Below are 24,386 nucleotides of genomic sequence, written 5' to 3'. Positions count from 1 at the left end.
CACCCTTTCTGCAGGAGCTTCAGGGTGGCATACATGGATCTTCCTCACATTAGCCCTATGCAATAAAATGTGATTAGGCCCAGTCAAAGAGCCTCATGACTGAGTGAGGATTTGAACCTGGATCTCACAGGCCCTAGTCTGACACTAAGTGACTGGTATCAAACATCAGGTCTGCAGGCCAAGTCTGGCCCACCTGGAGACCCCTTTACCAATGATCAGTGGTTGGGGAAAATTTCTCAGCTTTTGTACAGTATTTCTCTTATGGTAACCATATGGAAAGGAGCACAGGGCTCCTGTATCTTTAACGGTTGTATAGAAAAGGGGATTTCATCCGGTGTCATTCGTATGCATGCAGCTTCTGGTGAAATTCCCTCTTCATCACAACAGTTAAAGCTGCAGGAGACCTGCCCTCTTTCATATCTGGGCAGTGTTGATCCTACAAAGGATCCGGAAGCAGAAGCACCTGTGGGATAAAAAGCCTGGTGTGAAGGAGCCCTGAGTTTGAACTCAAAATCAATTTAGAGCAAGTCTGTACAATCTGTGAGCCTCTATGTTGAACTCAGTCCACCAGCCATATATTCTGGCTTGCCAGGGGCTTGGCAGCTTCCAAGTTTTGCAGTATCAGGCAGGCAACAAAAACAGCAAGAGACTTTGGGGCTGTCTATACATAAGGAAAACCCCACAATGGCTGCGAATCTGCGCTGTATCAGTCATAAGAGGCAGATGCAGCTTTGCAACCACTGCAGGGCTTTTCCATGAACCTGTGCATTGAAAAAGTCAGGGGCTTACTCCAACTTTTTAATTGGGAACAAAATCAGTACAGCTCTTCCAATGTCTGACGTTGCTCTGGGGCAAATCCAGATAGAAACTCTCAGAGAACGTTTCTCTCTTCCACTTTCTTTGCCTGAATTGGTGCTTTCTCCCTCTCTCTGTGAAGACAGGGCCTTAGCGAGCCCTGGTGAATCACCATTATATGCTGATTGGCTGTTTTTGCATTCCTGGTTAAAAACTGTAGATGCTTGGTTGGGAGTATGCTAACAATGCATTACTAGAATGTGAAGTTTGCAAACAGGATGCGTGATATGGAACTTTCCATGTAATTTCCCTTTATTTGGGGAGCTTTTTCTTGCTCTGCGTTCTGTTTTGATTTTCCTAGCATGTAATAAAAACGCATTTTGGGGTGGGGGGAATGGGAAGTCATTTTTTTCTCAATTGATGTATGACATTGTCCACAAAGCTGTGTAAGCTTTTCAGCTTACTTTCTATCAAAATTATATTCTTCTCATGTTAAATGTTGGGACATAAATTGTCTGTATGTGTGCTTATCTAAATGCCAAACTAGATCTGATGCTAAATGTACCATTGAAATGCTGTGGTTGATTTAAAAACAAAACAAAAACTGATAGATGCTATGGGACTAACCCCCTGCCTCATATACCCCCCTGTATATTGTGGTCCTAGTGAAAATGGGTGAATATTAACAATAAAACATGGCACTTGTGACACATTTAGCATCATGTCTAGTTTGACCCTAAAGGAATGTAACAATTAGTGTTCATGAAAAATTAGGTGGCACAACGAAGCGGAAAATAGGACAAATTTTAATTAACAAGGTACATTTTGACCAGCCCCCTGCCATCCACTGGGATTGTAGAAGGAGACTTGTTGTTTGCAATACAAACAGACTTGAAATAACATGTATTTTTCAAGGCCATTTTGCCTTGCATAGTGAAATGGGAGCAACTGGCCTGCGACCTGGACGAGATGCCAAGGCACATGATTGCAGAGGACTGAACTGGGGAGGGAGACTTTTGGACCAAGCCCATGCGCCACCCACGCAGAGATACAACCCAGTACTTTGGACTTTCTCCTTTGCTTGCCACAGAATGTGGTATCTGCTTTCCAGCCTATCCAGAGCCTCTGTAGAAATTCTAGGGTGGGATGGAGGGAAAATGTTGTTAATAAAGGTATCTATTAACAGAATGGATTAACACTTACCCTTTTGAGTCTTGAGGGCTCCTCTTTCAGACAGATTGGACAGTCAGGTGTGAACTGAATTCTAAGGTAAGCAAAACCTTTAAACTTTAAATCTGAGTACAGATATCTTAAGATAGCAGCTCAAATCCTAGCTTCTCTTTTCTTCCACAGACAACTCGTTATTTTTTCCCTGAAACAGATAACATATCTATTAAATACCATAAAAGAGACATTGTTGGCTTCTGGAATCGACTCTCTATGGCTCCACAGAGCAGGAGAAAAAAAGGGCTGGGGTGCCTTTGAGGCGTGTGTGTGTGTGTGTGTGTGCGTGCGTGTGCGCGCGCATTTGCATGTCTGGCTCTGAGGTTTGTCAGCAAACTCATCAAGAGTGGAGAGGAGGAACTAAGGACCAGAATAGGGTGACCAGATAACCCAGAAAACCCCGGAGACCTCCAAAAAAACAAGGCTTCTCTGGGGCAACTGGGGCTGGGGCCCAATTTACTGGGGAAAAGGCCCGGAAAGGCGTGATTGCGCTGGCCAAGGAGAAGGCCTGAATCGGTGCTGGGAGGGCCCAGAATGAAGTGTTCCCGGACTTCCAGGAACACGTACCCCAGGCCCTTCCAGCACCGATCTGGCCTTCTCCTTCGCTGGCATGATCGCGCAGGCCAAGAAAAGGCCAGGATCAGCACGGGGGAAGTCCTAGAACAGCATGTTTCCCATGCCTCCTCTCCCATCGCATCGCCTCCAAGAGAAGAAGTAAGGTAAGAGGTTTGTGTGTGAAAGTGTATGGGTGAATATAGGGTGACCATATTTTGGGAAACATGGCCACTCCAAGGGGGTGTGCCCACTAACATGTCCAGCCCCCAAGGGAACATGCCCATCAACATGCCCAGCCTCCCAAGGGCGTTGGTCACATACCCTGTTTCCCCGAAAATAAGACAGTGTCTTATATTAATTTTTGCTCCCAAAGATGCGCTAGGTCTTATTTTCAGGGGATGTCTTATTTTTCCATGAAGAAGAATACGGTACACATTTATTGTTGAACAAAAAAAAAAGTCTTATTTTTGGGGGGGATGCCTTATATTACAGCAAGAGGCAAAACTGGAAGGTCTTATTTTCGGGGGATGTCTTACTTTCTGGGAAACAGGGTACATGTCTTTTCCTTTTCTGCAACATTTTTGTCATTAGGTATTGCTATGTTAATGAGGTAGATGTGTTTTTCTTTGTTGTTTTTGACTGTTCTGTCTGGTTGAAGTTGAAACAAGCTAAGAGGCGCTAGCCTTTAGTCCATTTTGTTCCATGGCTAATGTTTGCAGGGTAAGAGTTATACTCTTTCTGAATTCTTGTTTGTTTGTTTGTTGTACTAGATTTTTCTGTACTTGTCAACTGCTTCATTTGTTCAGTGGTAGCAGTATGCTAAATCTGTGAGCATGGATATGAGAAAGGTGATGGGGAAAGAGTGTTAAATGTTAGGAAAGGTGAGACTATGGTCATCCAGTGAAGGATTTGCAGTCAGAAAAGATATTTGAGGGAAGGGGAGACTATATCACACAGAGTATAGCAAAAGCTTCAACGTACAGCAAAAGCTACAGAAGTAGGAATGAGTGAAGTTAATTTCAGATACATTGAATGTCTCACTTGTTCTTTATTCCAGTGATTTTACCATTAAGATGTTATGTAGAACAGGTTTGTCTTAATTGTGTGCTGTGAAATCAGACATGTGGCCAAGGCCATGTTTGGGTGGGCATGCCCCTTTGGGGGTTGGGCATGTTGGTGGGCACGCCCCTTTGGAGGCGGCCATTTTGTCCTTTTCGGTTTCCTCCTTTGCCCCTGGGCACTGTGTCTCAACCGAACCGGCTTTGTAAAAAGTATGTGTAACTGACTCAGTGAAAGCAACTGAGATCACTGGTAAACTTGCCTGGGATCCTAAAAACACACTCTGAATATTGACTTTTAAAGGCATTTTCTAGCTCTCAGGCACTAGTTAAGAAAAGTTTAGTGTTCCTTGCGTTACATTCAATGCACACACACTGTACATGTACAATTATTCACATGTCACTTTCAACATGTGTACAGAATTGTACATAGAGTCATAATCTGTAAACAAGTACAGTTACCAACATGTAATGGAGTGTACATGTATTCTTACAGGGTTTTTTAGATAATAGGCCAGTATAATTTTTCCCATCATAGGCATACCCTCACCTGGAAGAGATTGTGGCAGAATACTGTATGCTGTATAATTTTTCCCATCATAGGAATACCCTCACAATGCTGCTGCAGTCTTCAATCTTCTTGATTAATGAATACTATTAATCTATTATAGTAATAGTATTTAAATCTGAAGTACATGAGGGTTTTTTTTTTTAATTCAGGCAATTGCTCATAAATGGACTGCTGCTACTCTTGCTTGCACAGAAATAAGTGCTTAGTGTGTTCAATGGGGTTTGCAAAGGACTGTGCTCTTTGGAAAAGTTATAAACCAAAATAAAAAATATGTCATCCAGCTGTGTATAACCTTTTTATTTAATTTGATCTGCCCACCGAAAACACTACTCGAAACATTGATAATTGAATAATATTAATGTGAATCAAAAGTGTTTGACTCTCAGATATTTGTATTGTATATTTTTAACTATGTTTTCAAATGGCATTTTAATTTTTTAATTGGCGGTAATCCACCCAGAGTACATTTGTTCTGGGGCAGATTAGAAATGTAAATAAATAGATCTACTTCAGTGTAGAAACAGCATGTAAAGGAGAGGTGATAAAAAAGGGCTTTCCCTGGTGCCAAAGTGACATCTAAATTGGCACTAGGGCGCTCTCCATGGGATGGGTATTCCATGGGACACCCCTCCCCACTCAAATCCCAACATTTCAGGCACATGCCAGCTCCTCCACTAAATAAACACACAAAGCCTTGCACAATAAAACGCAGGGTAGTAAAAAACAAAAACATGTTAGCAAGCATGTAGATGTTGTTAGAAAATAGCATTAGCTCCTAGAACTACTAGTAAGACCTCCAAGTGCAACAAGATGCTGCAGTGTGCTCCTGTTCTCAGCTGACTGGCGTCCTGCCCTCTTCCAGAACACTCCATTCTATCTCTCCTCCCCTGTGGTTCGCTTCCCCACCCCCACAACAAGAACCGAGCATGCTCAGTAGTCAGTCGCATTCCATAGCCACTGAGCATGTTCACTCCTCACTGGGCTGCTTTGGGTCTCGCCCACCACCGCCACAGGTTTTTTTGTATTTCTGCAAACCTTAGGGTTTCCCAGAGCCTGCTGATGCCTCCGTCTTGTACATGAATGGTGCTGTTTGGGTGCATAAGGAGTCACACTCAGAGAATGGGGATCACTATGAGTATTAGGGCTGTGCTCCGCTCCGACTCGGATCGCAAATCTGGAGCGGAGCGACCTGATCCACCTCCACCAAAGGCGGATCTGAATCGGGTCAGGGGAGCTGCGGATCGAGGTGAAGCGGTTCGCCTCCATCCGGAGCTCCGTACGCAGGTAAGGGGTGCGGAGGGGGCTCACCTGGCACCGCCGCCGCAGTCCGTGTGGTGACGGTGGTGGAGCCAGGTAAGGGGGCAGAAGGGAGGGGGGGCTTACCTGTTTCCGTTGCGGTCCAGCGCCGGCTTCCTGCTTCCACTTTGAGGCCTGGGCCTCAGTTGAAGCTTGCAACAGAGGCAGGTAAGTAGTGGGGGAGGGGGGCTGACCTGGCTCCACCACCACAGTTTGTGTGGCAATGGTGGAGGAGCCAGGTAAGGGGGGAGGGGGCTTATTCTGCCCCCATTTTGTCCCCCCTTCCCCACTTACCTGCCTCTGCCACCCGCTGCGGAGGCAAGTAAGTAGGGAAGGGGGGGGGCAAAATCGAAAGTTCCGGATTGTGCCAAGAAGCGGTTCGGGGGGAGGGGTGTCCCTGCACAGCCCTAATTAGTATTGATCAGTGAGGATGATAAACAGATAACAGGAACACTCAGCAAAATCATCCAAAAGAGCAAATGCAGAAAATGCAGGGGAAAAGCAGAATAAAATAAGAACAAAAATACACCAACAGGCATAAAGCAGCCAGAGCAAGGGGGAGGCACTGAAATACTTCCAAAGAAAACAAGAACCCAAAGCATATTGGGCTACATCAAACGTCCTGTGAGCAGACTTCTAGGCATGCCACAAGACTTTTTCTTCCTCTCCTCCTCCCATGCACCCCCCCCAATTTGCTCTAGGAGGTCCCCCCAGCTCTCCAGAGCAGATTTGAGGGGTGCATAGGAGGCTGCAAGGGGGAACTGTTCTGCTGACAGATGGACAGCTTTGGATTCATTGTTCTTTATTTGGACATTTATATCCTGCCTTTCTATGGTAAGCATCAAATGTAAGGCCGCTCAGAACAACAACATAAATCACAAGAAAAGGGAGTGAGTTGTCTTTTATCTTGATAATGCCTCAATACTAAGCTTAATCTCTGCTAATGTTGCAACAGAGCAGTGCTAGTTTATTCTAGGCAATTTTGACCACATTAATGGAAATGCCGTTTGCTCAGGAAAAACGTGTAATGAACTACAGTGCAGGCATGATAAGCATTAACTATTATTGGGCCTTGCTTCTTAACTTTTTGGAGGCTGGAAAGCATTCTTCTGAGTGTGCGTTGCTGCCTGACAATGTCAGAATGAGTATACTTGGGGAAAATTAAATTGGGAATTGAGGACAACAACAACAACAACAACAACAACAACAATAATACACCCTTCATTTTGCTTTGTCTTGTTCTAATACACAGGAAGCATGGAGCCCGGCCTGGCAGTGCTATTCTTGGTGTTGTTTGTGGTGATGTTTGTGATACGATGGTACCGGGAGAGGCAGACTGTGGCGAACTTGACAGAGAAATATGTCTTCATCACCGGCTGTGATTCCGGCTTTGGGAACCAGCTGGCCAGACAGCTGGATCTCCAGGGCCTGCGCGTGTTGGCGGCCTGTCTCACTCAGGAGGGGGCAGAGCAGCTGGAGAGGCTCACATCTGATCGGTTGAAAACCACCATTCTGGATGTCACCAGCACGGAGAGTGTTGCGGCAGCGACCGAGTGGGTGAAAGGACACGTAGGCGGAAAAGGTACAGTGGTTGACTACCTCCAGTTCTTTCAGGATTTTCAAACTTTGGGCATGTTAGGAGGAGGGCCTTCTCTGCTGTGGCACCCTGGCTGTGGAACGAGCTCCCTAAGGAGGTTCGCTTGGCACCTACATTATATGCTTTTAGACACCAGGTGAAGACCTTTTTATTCTCCCAGCATTTTAACAGTCTATAAATAAATTTTAATTTGGTGTTTTAAATTTGTAATTTTGCATTGCTGCTGTTTTTATCTGGTTGAGCTTAAATATTGTATTTTGTACTATGGTTTTATACTGTTGTTTTATACTTTGAATGTTTTTAATTTTTGTGAACTGCCCAGAGAGCTCCGGCTATTGGGCGGTATAGAAATCTAATAAATAAATAAATAAATAAAAATAAATGTTGCATATGTGGCAGTATTTCCTAGACTGTATTAAAAAGAGCCATCCATCTCATTATTATTATTATTATTATTATTATTATTATTATTATTTATAAGTCATTTCCCAAGTACATCAATCCCTCACTTCCAATCCCCCAAACTAATAAGTAATTATAACAAATGTCAAATACAGTCACGTACATATGTGAGCCACCCTTCTAATCACATTAGATCCCCACCTCCAAAACCTCACTGAGTGCATCAGTCTGGCTCCTAAGCCCCTACAACACGGGGCGCTACTCCTTTCCCACCGACCTGGCTCCTAGGGTTGCCAACAGGATAGAAAACCCAGCCTAATCTGCTCCCATGTGTTTAACAGCAGCTTGGTATGCTGGAATTGGCGGGCGAAACATCTCGTATCTGGAGATTATACTTGCTGGCATCTCCACATCAAGCTGTTATTATAAACGCATAGGAAAGAAGCTGAAGAAGGAGAAAAAGACTGCAGGAAAAGTCGGGAAATGTGTAGGGCGATATCCTGGAGAAATGCAGGAATCATCCCTCCCTGCTCTCGGGATCCCCTGTGCATCATGTGGACGCACAGGGATGATCCCAGGAACATCCCCAGGATATCGCCCTGTGTAGACATGCCCAGAGTCTTGCTGATGTGAACTTCTGAACAAAGTATATCATCCTGAGAACAAAGTATTCCTTCTATTTACTAACTGTTCTCACGCTCTACTCATTTGTATGATGATGATGATGATGATGATGATAATATTTATTTGTATTCCGCCTTTTGCCCAATACTGGGCCTCAAGGCGGTATTACAAAATTTATAACATACATTTTAAAACATAGGAAACAAAATGTAAAAAGAAAGGAAAAAAGGTAAAAATACATAACACCCCCAAAGGAGCCTGCCTCTTAAGCGCCCAGTCCCAAAAAGATGTTGCAGCTGGGGGTGAGATGGTTCTGTGCTGGGAGCCTGAGTCTTCTAGGAGGCAGTTGGAAGGTTCCACAGAACCCCCAAGGCAGGACAACAGCAGCCTCTGATTGGCCCCATTGCTTACTTGCTGCCTTTTCTCCATAGGGCTCTGGGGCTTGGTAAACAATGCTGGCACTGTTAATCCTACAGCTCCCAATGAGTGGTTGACCAGAGATGACTTCGGGAATGTACTGAATATCAATCTACTTGGGCTGATTGATGTGACGCTACACATGTTGCCCCTGGTGAGGAAAGCCAGGGGAAGGGTGATCAACGTCTCCAGCATACTGGGTCGACTAGCTTTCTTTGGAGGAGGCTACTGTCCCTCCAAGTATGGAGTGGAGGCTTTTTCTGACAGTCTCAGGTAATCTATCACATCTAACATCAGAATAATCAAATTGCTAAGAGGTACCAAATGTTTCTGTGGTCCAGATCAGGAGAGATCAAGGAGGAGTGTAATGATCAATTTGAGGCTTTGCTAGTTGGTTTTATTAACACCTGGAACAGAAAAGTTGGCCTTAAAAACAACAACACGCCTGATGTAGAGCCTTTCTACATGAGCCTTTTATAGTGAGCTTGTGACTGCTCACTCATGGTGGTTTATTAGTGATATATACCACTGAATATCTTAAAATCCCTCAGTGGTTCACAATATTAAAACACATTTAGATATAATATTAAGAACATAAGAACATCAGAAGAGCCCTGCTAAAGAGAAGATATGGAAGATTTGTTAAAGGAGAAAAAATTATCTTGGTTAGAGTATGGGCAATTAGAACAATGGAATAAAAAGTGGATTAAAGATAATAGAGTTTGTAGAGAAATGACGAAGTTTGAAGAGTTAATAGTAAATAAGGAAAAAGGAAAAGGAGGAAGTATAGTCTTAAAAGGGTTAATGAGTGAAATATATAAAATATTGTTAGAAAAGGAGTTAAGGGATAGCTCAGGGAAAATGGTATGGGAGACAGATTTGAAGGTACAAATAGGGCGACAGAGTTGGGAGGGACTGTGGAAACAAAGAGTGTTGAGAAGTATGTCAGTGAGAATAAAAGAGAATGACTTTAAAATTTTGTGGAGGTGGTACCTAACCCCAATTAGACTGAATAAGATAAATGAGCAGCATTCAGCAAATTGTTGGAGAGGTTGTGGGGAAAAAGGAACGTATTTACATATGTGGTGGGAATGCAAATATGTACAAAGATTATGGAAGGTGGTGTTTTTGGAAATTGAAGAAATAGTGGGAATGAAAATAGAACAAACACCAAAGATTGCATTACTGTCACTATTTGAAGATTTGAAATGTGGAAAAGAAATTAAAGAATTGATATCGAGTTTGTTGACTGCAGCACGATTGATGATAGCTAGGAACTGGAAGATTCAGGGGGAATATTCTATTGAAGAGTGGTATAGAGAAGTTTGGGATATAGCTATTAATGATAAATTGACTTGTAATATTAAGTGGAGGAAAGGCATAACTAAAATAAATGAAGGAATCTGGAAACAGTTCCTAATATTTGTGGTTACTAAGGGAAGTGGGAAACCGCCAGCAGAAGAAAGTATGAGATTTTGGAAGCAGGAATAGATCCCGAGGTGGAGGGTGCACTTATATGTTTAGAATGATTATATATGTAATGATAGGATAGGTTATAGTTAATATTTATCTTATATATGTATTCAACATTTATTCAAAATGTATGTAGTATGTTGTGTTGTTGTTTCTTTTCTGTAAGATGTTTATTTTGTGTTTTAAAATATATTTTTTTTTTTAAAAAAAAGAAGAGCCCTGCTGGATCAGACCAAGGGTCCACTAGTCCAGCACTCTGTTCACACAGTGGCCAACCAGCCATCGGCCAGGGATGAACAAGCAGGACATGGTGCAACAGCACTCTCCCACCCATGTTCCCCAGCAACTGGTGCACACAGGCTTACTGCCTTGAATACTGGAGATAGCACACAACCAAACAACTGCAGTAAAAACCTGCAGTCGGATTGGGATGACAGCTGGGAGTGTACAGCTGGGCAGTAGATCATTCACAAAATCAGGGGAGGGAGGGGGAATTGGTCCAAGGACCTGATACATGGTTCGGGGGAGGGAAGGGGGGAAGTAAAGGTGTATGTCAAATGCGGTAGAAGCAGCCCAGTGTTGGAGTGACCACATACAAAAGAGGGCAGGGCTCCTGCATCTTTAACTGTTGTGATGGAGAGGGAATTTCACCAGCTGCTGCATGCATGCAAACGATACCTGCTGAAATTCGCTTTTCAATACAACTGTGAAAGATAGAGGAGCCCTGTCGCCCTTTCCATATGGTCACCCTACCCAGTGTACCATATACAAACTACTAAGAAAGAAAAGATGGAATTGGCTTCTGATTGTTAGCACTAAGACCCCTCTGTCTGGAAGCATCCTCATGGTTGTGGAATACAGAAACTGGATTCTCACACCAAACAAACCTGAAAATATCCAATTTCCTTTCCACTAGAGGGAAAGCGCCTCTTATACAACAGCAACGGTGTGGATTTTTTGCAGCTGCCTGTTATCTATTGTTTCTTTCCAGGCGTGAGCTCCTTCCATTTGGTGTGAAAGTAGCTGTGATAGAGCCAGGCTTTTTCCGAACAGCCATGACCAATCCCGAAAAACATTTTGACTGCTTGGAGCGGCAGTGGGTCAGCATCCCGAAGGAAGTCAAAGATGCCTATGGCCAGACCTATTTTGAAAGTTGTGAGTCATTTATGTGGTCTGGATGTGGAGAATGGCGGGCCTTTGTTGGGGGGCAGGAGCTAGGAGGGGCTGTTGTTAATTCGCTCGCCCGTTAGTATGAAACAGGGGTGAGGAACCTCTTTCAGGCCAAGGGCTGAATGTAGTTTTAGAGAAGCCCTCAGAGCTGCATTCCAGTGGTGGGCGGTGCCACGACACAGGCTCTGAACACCAGACCTCACGTCTGCCACCACTTATTATGGGGCAACACAGGCTCTGAACAACAGACCTGGCCGAGGCTACTCCCTGCTCAAGCCAAGCACCACTGCTTGATATGCCTGAGGCAAGGGATAAAGCCCACCTTCCTCCAAACTATGTGGAGAAAGGGGTTTAAAATGGAGAAGGATTTAATATATATATAATAATACGCTGTGAGTTATATCTGTTGAGGTGAATGATTATCAGAGTGGGTGTTATAGGTGTAAACTTAAGATGATAAATGCCAAACAGACACGTGGGATTTTTGTGGTAGTTTTAAAACCAAAACAATCAAAATTTATTTTTAAAAGTTCATAAGCTTTGTTTCAAATAACAACATTTAAAAACCTTTTTGAAACCTTCCATACAATCCTGTCACTCTCACATTCGCGCTTTCCTTTCTCTCACGCAATCACTCTTGAACTTTCTTTATTCTCAGTATTGATTAATATACTTCTACTACGTGCACACCACACTCTAAAGACACCACTCACTACACTGACTCTCAAATTTCCCAAAACTTAAGTACCATAAATACAGAGAGCACTACAGACTCTAAGAGTACCTAACCAGTTTCCCTGGAAAGAACAGAACAGAACAAGAACAGAACTGAACAGAACCCACAATCCCCTCAGTCATTCCCTTATATATCACTCCTCCCCCCTCCCAAGACATTCTAACTCTGCCCACTCAGGCCAACATTCTAAAAACCACAGACTTACAAACTGCAGGCATACCTTTTGGGAATTGACTTGTGGGGTGTAACGCCACAGGCGGGGCTGAAGGTAAAGGGGGTGGAGCCAAAGGCAAAAGGGGGTGGGGCCAAAATTACAAAAACAAAAACAAAAATTACAAAAAAAAAGCATCCTCAGCGGCTCTTTGCGTCCTTCAATTCTCTTCTGAAGCCTAATCCACCATCTCTCCCCGCCTCTCTGTCTGCTAATAACTTTGCCTCTTTTTTCAATGCTAAAATCCAAACTATTCTCTCTGATCTGGCTAGCTCTGCTCCTCTTCCAGTTCCTGTTCCTCATCTGTCAGTTCCTCCTGCAAATTTCTCTGCATTTCCTTCAGTCTCAGCTGATGAACTGTCTACAATACTGCGCTCTTCGAAGCCTTCCACTTGTTCTCGTGATCCGATTCCTTCTCGCGTCTTTATTAATCTTATCCCTGCTATCCTCCCTTCCTTGCTTCATATTATTAATTTTTCTCTGTCCTCTGGTTCATTTCCTTCTGCTTTTAAACATGCTACAGTCTCTCCTATTCTCAAGAAACCTACTCTTGATAGGCTATCTCTGTCTAACTACCGATCTGTCTCTTTGTTGTCGTTTGTTTCAAAGATCCTGGAGCGTGTGGTCTACTCTCATTGTCTTGATTTTCTTTCTAGTAACTCTGCTCTGGATCCTTTTCAATCTGGATTCCGTCCTTTGCATTCCACTGAAACAGCCCTTACTAAGATTACCAATGATCTTCTTACTGCCAAGTCTAAAGGCCATTATTCCGTTCTTATTCTCCTTGATCTAACTGCAGCCTTTGACACGGTTGATCATGATCTTCTCTTAGATTCCCTTCATGACCTTGGATTTTGTGGCTCTGTCTATAACTGGTTTGCCTCCTATCTAGCGGGTCGCTCTTTCAGCGTGTTGGCTAATGGCAGCTTGTCTTCTTCTTTTCCCCTTTCAGTAGGGGTTCCCCAAGGCTCGGTGCTTGGTCCATTGTTGTTTTCTTTATACATGTTGCCCTTGGGTAATCTTATTCAATCTCATGGCCTCCAATATCATCTGTATGTCGATGATACACAATTATATCTTTCATCTCCAGATCTTTCTCCTGATGTTCACGATCGTATCTCGGCATGTCTTTCAGATATCTCAGCTTGGTTGCTTCATCGTCGCTTGAAACTTAATATTTTATTTATTTATTTATTTATTTATTTATTACATTTCTATACCGCCCAATAGCCGGAGCTCTTTGGGCGGTTCACAAAATATGGCAAAGACTGAATTGCTTGTTTTTCCTCCTAAACCTTCTCCTCATCTCTCATTCTCTCTTACTGTCAATGATGTTACGCTTACTCCAGTCAAGGAAGCTCGTAGTCTTGGCTTTATATTTGATTCCTCACTCTCCTTTATTCCTCATATTGAGGCAGTAGCTAAATCCTGTCGTTTTTTCCTGTATAATATTGCCAGGATTCGATCACTATTGTCTGTCTATTCTGCCAAGACTCTTGTTCATGCATTGGTTATTTCTCGGTTGGACTACTGCAACCTTCTTCTCACTGGCCTTCCTTCTTCTCACATCAGTCCGTTGGTTTCTGTTCACCACTCTGCTGCTAAGATCATCTTCTTGGCTCGCCGCTCTGACCATGTAACTCCACTTCTGAAATCTCTTCATTGGCTTCCAATTCACTTCAGAATCCAATATAAACTTCTCCTGTTGACCTACAAAGCTTTTCACTATCTAGCTCCTTCCTATCTCTCCTCTCTCATCTCACACTATTGCCCCGCTCGTGCTCTTCGCTCCTCTGATGCCATGTTTCTCGCCTGCCCAAGGGTCTCTACTTCCCTTGCTCGGCTTCGTCCATTTTCTTTTGCTGCCCCTTATGCCTGGAACGCTCTTCCAGAACATTTGAGAACTACAAGTTCAACCGCAGCTTTTAAAGCTCAACTAAAAACTTTTCTTTTTCCTAAAGCTTTTAAAACTTGATTTTGTTCTGACTTTATACTGTTAGTTTTACCCTACCCAGTGCCTGTTTACCCTACCATGTGCCTGTTTGCTTTCTCTTCCCCTCCTTACTCTTTTATTATGGTTTTATTAGAATGTAAGCCTATGCGGCAGGGTCTTGCTATTTACTGTTTTACTCTGTACAGCACCATGTACATTGATGGTGCTATATAATAATAATAATAATAATAATAATAATAATAATAATAATGCAAAAAGTATCTGCGTATTGTCATAATGCTCAAGTTTCACTTCTGTGTCTAACGAGCATTTGGCACTTTTTTTTAAAGCAGGGAAAGTGGCGTATTTAATTGTAAAAGTGAAAGAAAATGCTGTTTTGACTTCTGTAATTGTGCTATTCTGCTCTACCACAGTGCCTCCTAGAGGTTATGTAGTGGAAAAGCAAGAAAGGAAATGCCCTTCATATAGTGCTCGGATCCCAATACTGTGACAAAACCAAAAGTAGATACAATGGATTAACATTTCATTAACAGCCTTGTGCAGAAAAGCTTATACACAGAGGAGGCTGTTGTATTTTCTGATGTATATTTATGTTGTTTTGGGCTACAAAGGTCCTCACTGAACTCCCTCCTTTCTCTCCCTCCCCCCCTCTCTTTTACAGTCTACAGGATGACTAAAGAGAGTCTCGAAACTCAGTGCTGCGCAAACCTCTACCTGGTCACTGATTGTATGGAACACGCCTTGATATCCCAGCACCCCCGCACACGCTACTCTGGGGGCTGGGATGCCCAGTTCTTCTACATTCCTCTCTCTTACTTGCCCACAGCCTTTGCAGACTTTGTGCTGACCCGGTCTTTGCCAAAACCTGCTCAGGCTGTGTAAAGAAGGTGGGCTAGAAAAGGTCAGGTTTGGGGGAGAGAAGTGCAGTGATAGGGCATCGGGCTCCAAACATGCCTCTAAATATGCCAATATAAGTATTTGCCCAGTGTAAGAGCTTTATCACACGTACCTGCTTCCCTCGGATTATCCCCGTAGGGCTTAGCTTTCACGGTTGCTGTTGTTTTTGCTACCGGGCGACAGTGATCATTTGCATAACAGGAAGTTAGTTTAAGGGGAGAAATGTAAAAAATCATTAAAAATCAATGGATGATCCAATTTAATTCAAATCTGGTATGCTTAAGGCTCTCTCTAATATCTGTTAATGTGCCAATTTTGGTGTCTTTACCTTTAAAGCTTACGCAGATGTAAACATTTCTTTAAAATCCTCCTCCTGTGTCCCGGCGGCGGCTCGAAAGATATGCTCAAAAAGCAGGGGCTGAATATGGCAAATCTTTTCTCTTTGAAGCACAATTAAAGCAGGATGCATGGGAGTACTTCACAATCAAAGCAGATTATAAAGTGGAAAACTTCTGAGTCCTTTGCATGCAACTAACAGTGATTGCACAGTATAACGCTGGTTTGATAAAACTGCAAGACAGACTTCAAACTTCTCAGAGCTACTTTTTTTTTTTACTAGAACTCTAAGTGCAAAAGACATGCACTTAGCATTAAAGAACAAGCTGCCTCTGAGCACATTCTGAGCCTAGGAATTTGTTTTGAGTACCAGAACGGAGCTGAGCTTACAGTCCTTTCACATAAAAGCCACATAACTAAAAGTGATTATGCCACATTTTCTGCATTTCAGCATCCTAGTGCCATCAATTTGCAATATATCTAATTTAGGTGGGGAAAGTCACTTTGCTCTTGTTAAAGGAAAACTTGCCTATCTACTGCAGATCACTTAGAGAACTATCATTAGGGGCTTTTCTACATGAGGCATTTATTGTGCACTTGTCATTCCTTACTCACATTTGTTTAGGGGTTGTTTAGATGATGTCATGATCCTCCAGTTTCACTTCTGTATCTAAAGAGCACTTTCGGCAAGTTTTTTTTTAATTTTGATCCAGGAAAATACGGTATTTAATTGTAAATGTGAAAGTTCCCCCTCCCTCTTGTGTATTTGTGCTATTCCACTTGACCATAGTGCCACCTAGAGATTATGTAGCAGAAAAGTAGGAAAGGAAACAACTTTCATGACGTGCTTAGATCTTAATCCTGCGACGGAACCAAAACTAGATGCAGTGGATACACAACTGATGAACAGCTTTGCGTCGAAAAGCTCTAGATCTTCTGCCCAACTCTGGTGTAAGAGGTGGCTGCTGGTAACCATAGGCATGGATATCAGTTCATGCTTCACATCATGTTTCAAAGATTCACAGCAACTTTCAAAAGATACTCCAATAGACACTCCAGGGGGGGATCCGCACGTCGCTCCCAGAGCGCTTCTATGTGACCCCAGTGCACCCCGAAAACGATAGTCTGACTTCCCTGTAAAAGAAATGAGGAAGAGCCGTCCATGCCGCCGCCGAGGAGGAGGAGAGCTCTCCGCTGGCGAGGAGAGATGGGCAAAAGAAGGCGGGGTGAAGAGCGGAAGAAGCTCTCTACCCCGCCTTCTTTTGCCGAGCTCTCCTCACCAGCGGAGAGCTCTCCTCGTCGTCGTCGGTGGCGGCGGCGGCGGCATGGACGGCTCTTCCTCGTTTCTTTTACAGGGAAGTCAGACTATCGTTTTCGGGGTGCACTGGGGTCGCATAGAAGCACTCTGGGAGCGACGTGTGGATCCCCCCCCCAGGATACTCCAATAGACACTTCCTTTCACTCAAACCTGCCAAACATTTGGTGGTTTCCTGGCTTTTGTACAGAGTTTCTGCACAGCACCCCTCTCCATTTCTAAAAGGTTGAAATGCCTCTCCTAAGTCTTAGGCTGACTCTAAATGAGCGATTTATGGTATGCTTGTGACTGGCAACTCATCGAAGTTTCCAGGTTGATAGGGTAACCTCCCTTGTGGACTGTGGGAATGCTGTGGACGTCATATATCTTGACTTCAGCAAAGCTTTTGACAAAGTACCACATGACATTCTGATTAACAAAATAGCTAAAACTGGGCTAGATGGAACAACTATTAGGTGGATTCACAGTTGTCTACAGAATCGGACTCAAAGAGTACTTATCAATGGAACCTTCTCAAACTGGGGAGAGGCAACAAGTGGGGGTGCCGCAGGGCTCAGTCCTGGGCCCAGTGCTCTTCAACATTTTTATTAATGATTTGGATGAGGAGGTGCAGGGAACGCTGATCAAATTTGCAGATGACACAAAATTGGGTGGGATAGCTAATACCCTGGAAGACAGAAACAAACTTCAAAATGATCTTGATAGGCTGGAGTGCTGGGCTGAAAACAACAGAATGAAATTTAATAGGGATAAATGCCAAGTTCTACATCTAGGAAATAGAAACCAAATGCAGAGTTACAAGATAGGGGATACTAGGCTCAGCAGTACTACAAACGAGAAGGATCTTGGAATTGTTGTAGATCACGAGCTGAATATGAGCCAACAGTGCGATATGGCTGCAAGAAAGGCAAATGCTATTTTGGGCTGCATTAATAGAAGTATAGCTTCCAAATCACGTGAGGTACTGGTTCCTCTCTATTCAGCCCTGGTTAGGCCTCATCTAGAGTATTGCGTCCAGTTCTGGGCTCCACAATTCAAGAAGGATGCAGACAAGCTGGAGCGTGTCCAGAGGAAGGCAACCAGGATGATCGGGTCTGGAAACAAAGCTCTATGAAGAGAGACTGAAAGAACGGGGCATGTTTAGCCTGGAGAAGAGAAGATTATGGGGAGACATGATAGCACTCTTCAAATACTTAAAAGGCTGTCACACAGAGGAGGGCCAGGATCTCTTCTCGATCCTCCTAGAGTGCAGGACACGGAATAATGGGCTCAAGTTAAAGGAAGCCAGATTCCAGCTGGACATCAGGAAAAACTTCCTGATGGTTAGAGCAGTATGACAATGGAATCAGTTACCTAGGGAGGTTGTGGGCTCTCCCACACTAGAGGCCTTCAAGAGGCAGCTGGACAACCATCTGTCAGGGATGCTTTAGGGTGGATTCCTGCATTGAGCAGGGGGTTGGACTCGATGGCCTTGTAGCCCCTTTCAATTCTGCTATTCTATGATTCTATGATCAGGCAGAGCGGGCTACTAATGTAAATGCAAACAACTGATTTTCCCTGACCTTAGTTTGGAAGACACTATTGTACACAAAACAAAATGTACTTCCACTGCAGGCCTACTGCCAGGGCTGGTGTTGGCATCCTTGGAGAGCTGCCAAGACCCCAGCATGCTGGCAGGGCCCACCACTGATAGCTTATACCGGGACCCTATTTAATCCACACACACACACACACCCTAGTGCCCCAAGTGTTGCAAAAATGCAGGTTCTACTCCTGGTGAGTGCCCAATTTCCACAAAGAACGAGAGGATTTAAGAGGTACAAACAAATTTATTCTGCAGAAAAGAGACAACGAGTGAACTAAGGTTCCAGAAAGACACGTTGCCCACCCCAAAATAGGGCTGGGGGTTAATATACAATGTTGGGCAGAGATTTTACGCCTGTGCACTAACAATTCCTTTGTCTAGTTGGAAAGGAAAAGCGCTATAAATCAGGCAGCGCCTTTGACAGAGAGCTAGGCTAGCTACTTCTATATATGGTCTGGCTCTTATTGCTATGGAACGGAAACAGAATAGAATCGAGGGAATCCTTTTTGTGTAACACAAGCAGTGCTGAATGAATTTCTAATTGGCCTACTTGCCATCTTAATTTCCCACAATGCTCCTAATGTAGTGTCATTCTGGAGCATTGTGGGAAATTATAATATTGCTTAGAGCATTGCTGCCAGATAAGCTTGCTATGATCTACCACTAGAGGGATCCCCATAAACCTTTTAAAGTCCAGAAAACACCTTAGTCCAATACCTTATTATTATTTTATTATTATTTATTTATATAGCACCATTTCTCTACACAAGGCTTTTATCATGCACTCATGTTTGGTCATTCATGGAAGTTTGCGGGTCCTTTACACAGTGTTATCAACCTCCAGGCCCTTCCCCATGCTTTATAATCTTTATCCCAGCTTTTATCTTAGTGGGGAAAATGTTTTATAATTTTAAATTGCAGTTTGAAGCACTCCAACAGTTGGTAAATTTCCAGAACCCCACTATATTACAGCACCATCTAGTGCTTGTATAATGAAACACATAGAATTTACAGAGAAGGGAAATCCCCAGAAAAAGCACATGGTTGAGCTTTTATATTGTATTTTATATTATGGTTTTATACTGTTGTTTTATACTTTGAATGTTTTAATTTTTGTGAACCGCCCAGAGAGCTCTGGCTATTGGGCGGTATAGAAATGTAATAACTAACTAACTAAATAAATAAATGTAAAGGAGCCAATCCTAATTCCACAAAGAATCCGGAAGTAGAAGCCCCGGTAAAGATGCAGGATAAAAGCATGGTGTAGAGAAGCCCTTAGACTTTTTTTATCTGATATAAAACATTAACCTTCCCTCCCTTGCAAAAGAGGTGAAGTAAAATAGGGTGCCCATATTTGGGAAACCAAAAAAGAGGACACCTAGTGTGTGTGGGGGGAAGCAGCTTTCTGAGTCTTGCAGAAAGTACGTTATTCCCCCGCCACCTTAAAGAACCCGATTGGAGTGGAGGAGGGGAAAGGATTTCATTCTGCACCACCACCATCCACTCCAATTGGGACCTTTTCTATAATGTCCACGAATGACCCACTTTCCCCTTTAAGACCTCAATTGGAGCTCGGGGTGGGGGAATGATGTGCCTCAAGAAAGCATGTCATTCCCTCCTACCATGCTAATGGCAGCCTTAAAGAGGAAGGTGTATCATTCCAGGACATTATTGAAAATTATAGAAAATCCCCCCTGACACCATGGAAAGAACAAAAACCAGGACAAATCCGGGGAAATCCTGACAGTTGGTCACCCTAAGTAAAAAAAGCAAAAGGTCCCACCATACCTGAACAACATGCACATTTCTCAAACACCTTTTTACAAAAGTTGCCATACATGGAAACTAACCCTATAAACTTCATCATGGGGAAAGATGAGGGGGGGGGGAAGCAGACCAACCTACCAGGGTGAGGAGTACACCTTAAGGCACTGGGTTGGTCTGCTTCACTCCCCATTTGCCTTCCTGGTGGAAAAGGTGAGGGTTGAGTGAAGCTGGCTCAGCGTATATGTGAATGGTATGTGTGTATGTATGCATGTGGGAGGTTGCTTGCTAGCAGTGACTCTGCTCTGCCACCACCCACAGCTGGCATGTAGCCCCCAATGTTCTCACCTGGGGTTATTGAGGTATTGATGTGGGGACACTGTATTTATATTGATGCACTTTATTTATTTATTTGATTAATATCCTATCTTCTCTTATGCAACTCAGTGGCACACGTGCTATGACTTAGGCCACAGTTGTGGCCCTTTCCCTAGGTCCAAAGCTAGGCCTGGCTCAATCACATGGGTAGACTTAGGCCAGATCTACACCTTGTGTCAAATCATTATGAATATGAATGACAAACAAGGAAATAACACTATGAAAGCAGTATATGGAATGTGGATTGTGCCCCCACAGGGCATAGTTAACTTATGGAACTCACTACCACAAGGTGTACTGATGGCCACCAATATGGATGGCTTTAAAAGGGGGTTGGATATATTCCTGGAGGCAAAGGCTATCAATGGCTACTAGCCCTGATGGTTGTGTGCTACCTCCAGTATTTGAGGCGGTAAGCTGCTGCCTCCCTCAGAAACCCCACGGTTTTCCTCTTCTGTGGTGGCGTCAGGTAATCCTGAGGCCAAAGAGGGAACATGGGTTTTCTGGTGGTCATCCAGATACTGGACACCCCCACCCTCTTCCTGGTGGAAGGGGACCAGTCACCGGTTGCCTTCCATGAGGGATGGCCCCTAGACTAGCGCGGGAGTGATGTCAGATGGCAGAAGAGCCATACGGACTTCACTCCCATTGAAAAAGAAAAGGTAACACCCTGATTTTTTTCAATGTGCCACTTCGTGGGAATGCCCGCTATGGCTGAAAAGCTGTGGCTACACCATATAACTGACGCAGCGCAGATCTGCAGCCACGGTGGGGTTTTGAGCACGTATAGACAGCCCCCTGGAGAAGTGCAATCCAAAGGGAACACTCCTTGGAGGGGTCAGTCAGGGTTGCCTCCATACAGGAGGGGACCCTTGGAAATGTGACCACTGGTGCCCCCCAACCCCCGGTCTGTGGGCAGCAACACTCGAAGCATCACCGGGTAGTAGAACATAGCTGCCATTTTAATTTCTGACAATGCTCTTTAGTGATGCTATGTCAGGGGCATTGTGGGGGATTAACCTGATATCCAGAACTTGCTGCCCAGTGCTGCTCAGTTTTGCCCCCCTCACTTTTCCCATTCATTTGATCCCATCATCTCCGTCCTTACAATGTTACTTTAAACATTTAGGATGGAATCTTATGGTCCCAAGGACGGTGTCCCAGAGGACAGAGGTGACTGCAGACATCCCCTTCTGGTGGTGAGGGAGAGGCACACACTGAGGGGGACGACCATTGCAGAGACTCTCCCTTGACTGGTGGGCAAAGTTCTGCTGCTATAGCTGCTTTGCTAGCAGTTCTCTGTAGGTGGTAAGAGCAAAAAGCCACTATTGGGAGTATTTGGCTCAGTATTTGGATTAGCTAGATCCAAAGGCTTCATCCTACGTACCCGTTTTCCTTGAATTATCCCCATAGCGTAAAGCTGTTGTTGTTGTTAGCTAAATCACACCCCGGGCGGCGGCGCTCCTAAGCTCCTTTGCATACCAGGAAAAGGGTTTAAGGGGGAGAAATGTAAAAAATCATTAAAAAATCAATGGATCACCCAGTGTCATACCCTGCATAGGAATGGAGTCAGGGGATGAGGACATGGAGGAACCCAGACCCATTGCTGAAGAGTCCAGCACAAGGGGGGTGGAACCTGTGCCAACTGGGAATCCTGCCAGTATAGGGAGCAAGGAGGAGGAAGAGCCTGGCACAAGTGTATCGGCATCTATGCCAGCAGAGAGTCCTGCCAGCTTAGATAACCAAGAGAGGGAAGAACCAAACGTACGTGTTCCGTCTTTCAGCCAGCATAGGGCGGAAAAGGAAGCCAGACGCCGCTCCCAGAGGCTTTATCTGAAACGCCAAGCAATCAAGGAGCACCTGGGGGCCGCAGTGACTTGCATATATATGCCTCAGAGAACTAGGGAGAGTTTGTCAGAGGTTAACTGATTACCCTGGCAAAAGCTCTGGTGTTTGTTGCCTGTGACTTCTCAGCCTTGCTGCCTAGAATCCTATTTGACCCCGGACCGACTCTTAACTATGCTGCCTGCTAATCCTCTTGGACAACGGACCGGCTCTGGACATCCCTGCCTGCCGTAAGCCTTGACCTGGACTATTCTTTGTGTGTCTTCTTGCTAGCGTCTGGCTGCTTCCAAAGAGACTGAACACTGCTTGTAACTTTGAATGCTAACTGCCGTTCCTTCGTTGCTGTATTATACTAAATCATAGGAGAACTGAACGCAATACTCAAGATGAGGCTTAAGCAGTGCCGAATAGAGGGGAACCAGTACCTCGCACGATTTGGAAGCTATACTTCTATTAATGCATCCCATAATAGCATTTGCTTTTTTTGCAGCCACATCACACTGTTGGCTCATCATAGGAGCTATCTACACTACTGCTTTTAAAGTGCTTCAAAGCACTTTGAAAATGTTTTGAAAACTGTATATGCAGTGTGTCCTGGGCCCCAACATTTGTCAAAACTGTTATAAAGCGCTTTAAAGCAGTAGTGTAGATCCCCCCATATTCAGCTTGTGATCTACAACAATTCCAACATCCTTCTTGCTTGTAGAATTGCCGAACCAAGTATCCCCTATCTTGTAACTCTGCATTTGGTTTCTTTTTCCTAGGTGTAGAACTTGGCATTTACCCCTACTGAATTTCATTCTGTTGTTTTCAGTCCAGCGCTCCAGCCTATCAAGACAACTTTGAAGTTTGTTTTTGTCTTCTAAGGTATTAGCTATCCCATCCAATTTTGTGTTCTCTGCAAATTTGATAAGCATTCCCTGCACCTCCTCATCCAAATCATTAATAAAAATGTTGAAGAACACTGGGCCCAGGACTGAGCCCTGTGGGACCCTGCTCATTACCTCCCCACAGTTTGAGAAGGTATCATTGATTAGCACTCTTTGAGTCCGATTCTGTAGCCAAGGGCGTTGCTAGACAAGGCCTTAGCGCGCCTTGAGAGCCGGTTTCCCTGCTGTGCTTCCACATGACACACAGGGGAATCCGGCCCCAGGCCGCATTGAAGCCTCCTCTAACGCGCCATAAGCGAAGTTGCTTATGGCGCGCCTTTTCTGCAGCTCCGGCCTGAGGCCGGAGCTGCAGAACGTCTAGCTACTTCCGTGGCTTTTTGTGGCTACTCGCTTACTTGCGAGTAGCCGCAAAAAGCCACGGACTGGCCACAGCGCTGAGCGCTTGTGCCCATCGGCCGGAGGAGATCCCGGGGGGGAGAAGGAGGAGAGACGACACAGGACACACACACACACGGAGGGAGAAGGAGGAGAGATGACACAGAACACACACACGGAGGGAAGACGACACAGGGCACATACACACATGGAGGGAGAAGGAGAGACCACATATGGGACACGGAGGGAGAGATAGATCAGGAAGGGATCAGGAGCGGATGGGGGGGTTAACTAAAAAAAAAGGCTTACCTTCTCCGGAGTCTTCGGGCCGCACGTGGCCCCTTTAAACTTTTTTTAAAAATGGCAGACGCTGCAGGGATCTCGATGTCCCTGCGCATCCCACGTCTGGAAGCCCGGGCGGCGCACACTAACATCAGCGCGCTGTCGCGCCACCTCCCTGCCAGCTTATCCCGGCAGGTCTAGCAAGGCCCCAAGTGTGGATCCACCTAATAGTTGTTCCATCTAGCCCACTTTTAGCTAGTTTCTGAATATCAGAATATTATGGGTCACATTGTCAAAAGCTTTGCTGAAGTCAAGATATATTATGTCCACAGCATTCCACAGTCCACAAGGGAGGTTACCCAATAAAAAAATGAGATCATATTAGTCTGACAGAAGCCATGCTGGCTTCTAGTAATTAAAGGGTTTTGGAAATGCCCAATAGTTGCCTCCTTTTGGGAGAAAGTTATTATGCAGATAAACTTCATAATGGAACACCCTTTAATATTTCCTATTATTTAATGTTCTTTCAAATTACTTGTTTCTTGGAAGTTAATGCATGGTCAGTGTAAATGGGAGATCAACGCCCTTTTGACAGCTAAAAGACTGATATTACAATCTTCTAAAATGCAGTGTACT

The 24,386-nt window shown here is 44.3% G+C and overlaps 1 protein-coding gene across 1 annotated transcript; it reads left to right on the top strand.

Annotated features, from left to right (window-relative positions):
* The first annotated feature begins 1,962 nt into the window (after positions 1-1,962).
* On the top strand, positions 1,963-15,249 carry LOC134394338 (17-beta-hydroxysteroid dehydrogenase type 6-like). Its single transcript, XM_063119705.1, has 5 exons — positions 1,963-2,064; positions 6,752-7,081; positions 8,554-8,812; positions 11,004-11,167; positions 14,745-15,249. Exons 2-5 carry the CDS (start codon positions 6,757-6,759, stop codon positions 14,963-14,965), a joined length of 969 nt encoding a protein of 322 aa, XP_062975775.1. The 5' UTR covers positions 1,963-2,064; positions 6,752-6,756; the 3' UTR covers positions 14,966-15,249.
* Positions 15,250-24,386: the final 9,137 nt, after the last annotated feature.

Source organism: Elgaria multicarinata, chromosome 3 (assembly GCF_023053635.1).
Source record: "Elgaria multicarinata webbii isolate HBS135686 ecotype San Diego chromosome 3, rElgMul1.1.pri, whole genome shotgun sequence".
Taxonomy (NCBI): Eukaryota; Metazoa; Chordata; class Lepidosauria; order Squamata; family Anguidae; genus Elgaria; species Elgaria multicarinata.
Note: the sequence above shows the minus strand (reverse complement) of the source record. Positions and strands in the feature narration are given on the sequence as shown.

Excerpts from the sequence above, each read along its gene's own strand:
- LOC134394338 (XM_063119705.1), top strand. The coding sequence starts at position 6,757 with ATGGAGCCCGGCCTGGCAGTGCTATTCTTGGTGTTGTTTGTGGTGATG. Across the intron at positions 8,813-11,003 it reads GCTTTTTCTGACAGTCTCAG|GCGTGAGCTCCTTCCATTTG; the intron begins GTAATCTATCAC and ends GTTTCTTTCCAG. Across the intron at positions 11,168-14,744 it reads CCAGACCTATTTTGAAAGTT|TCTACAGGATGACTAAAGAG; the intron begins GTGAGTCATTTA and ends TCTCTTTTACAG.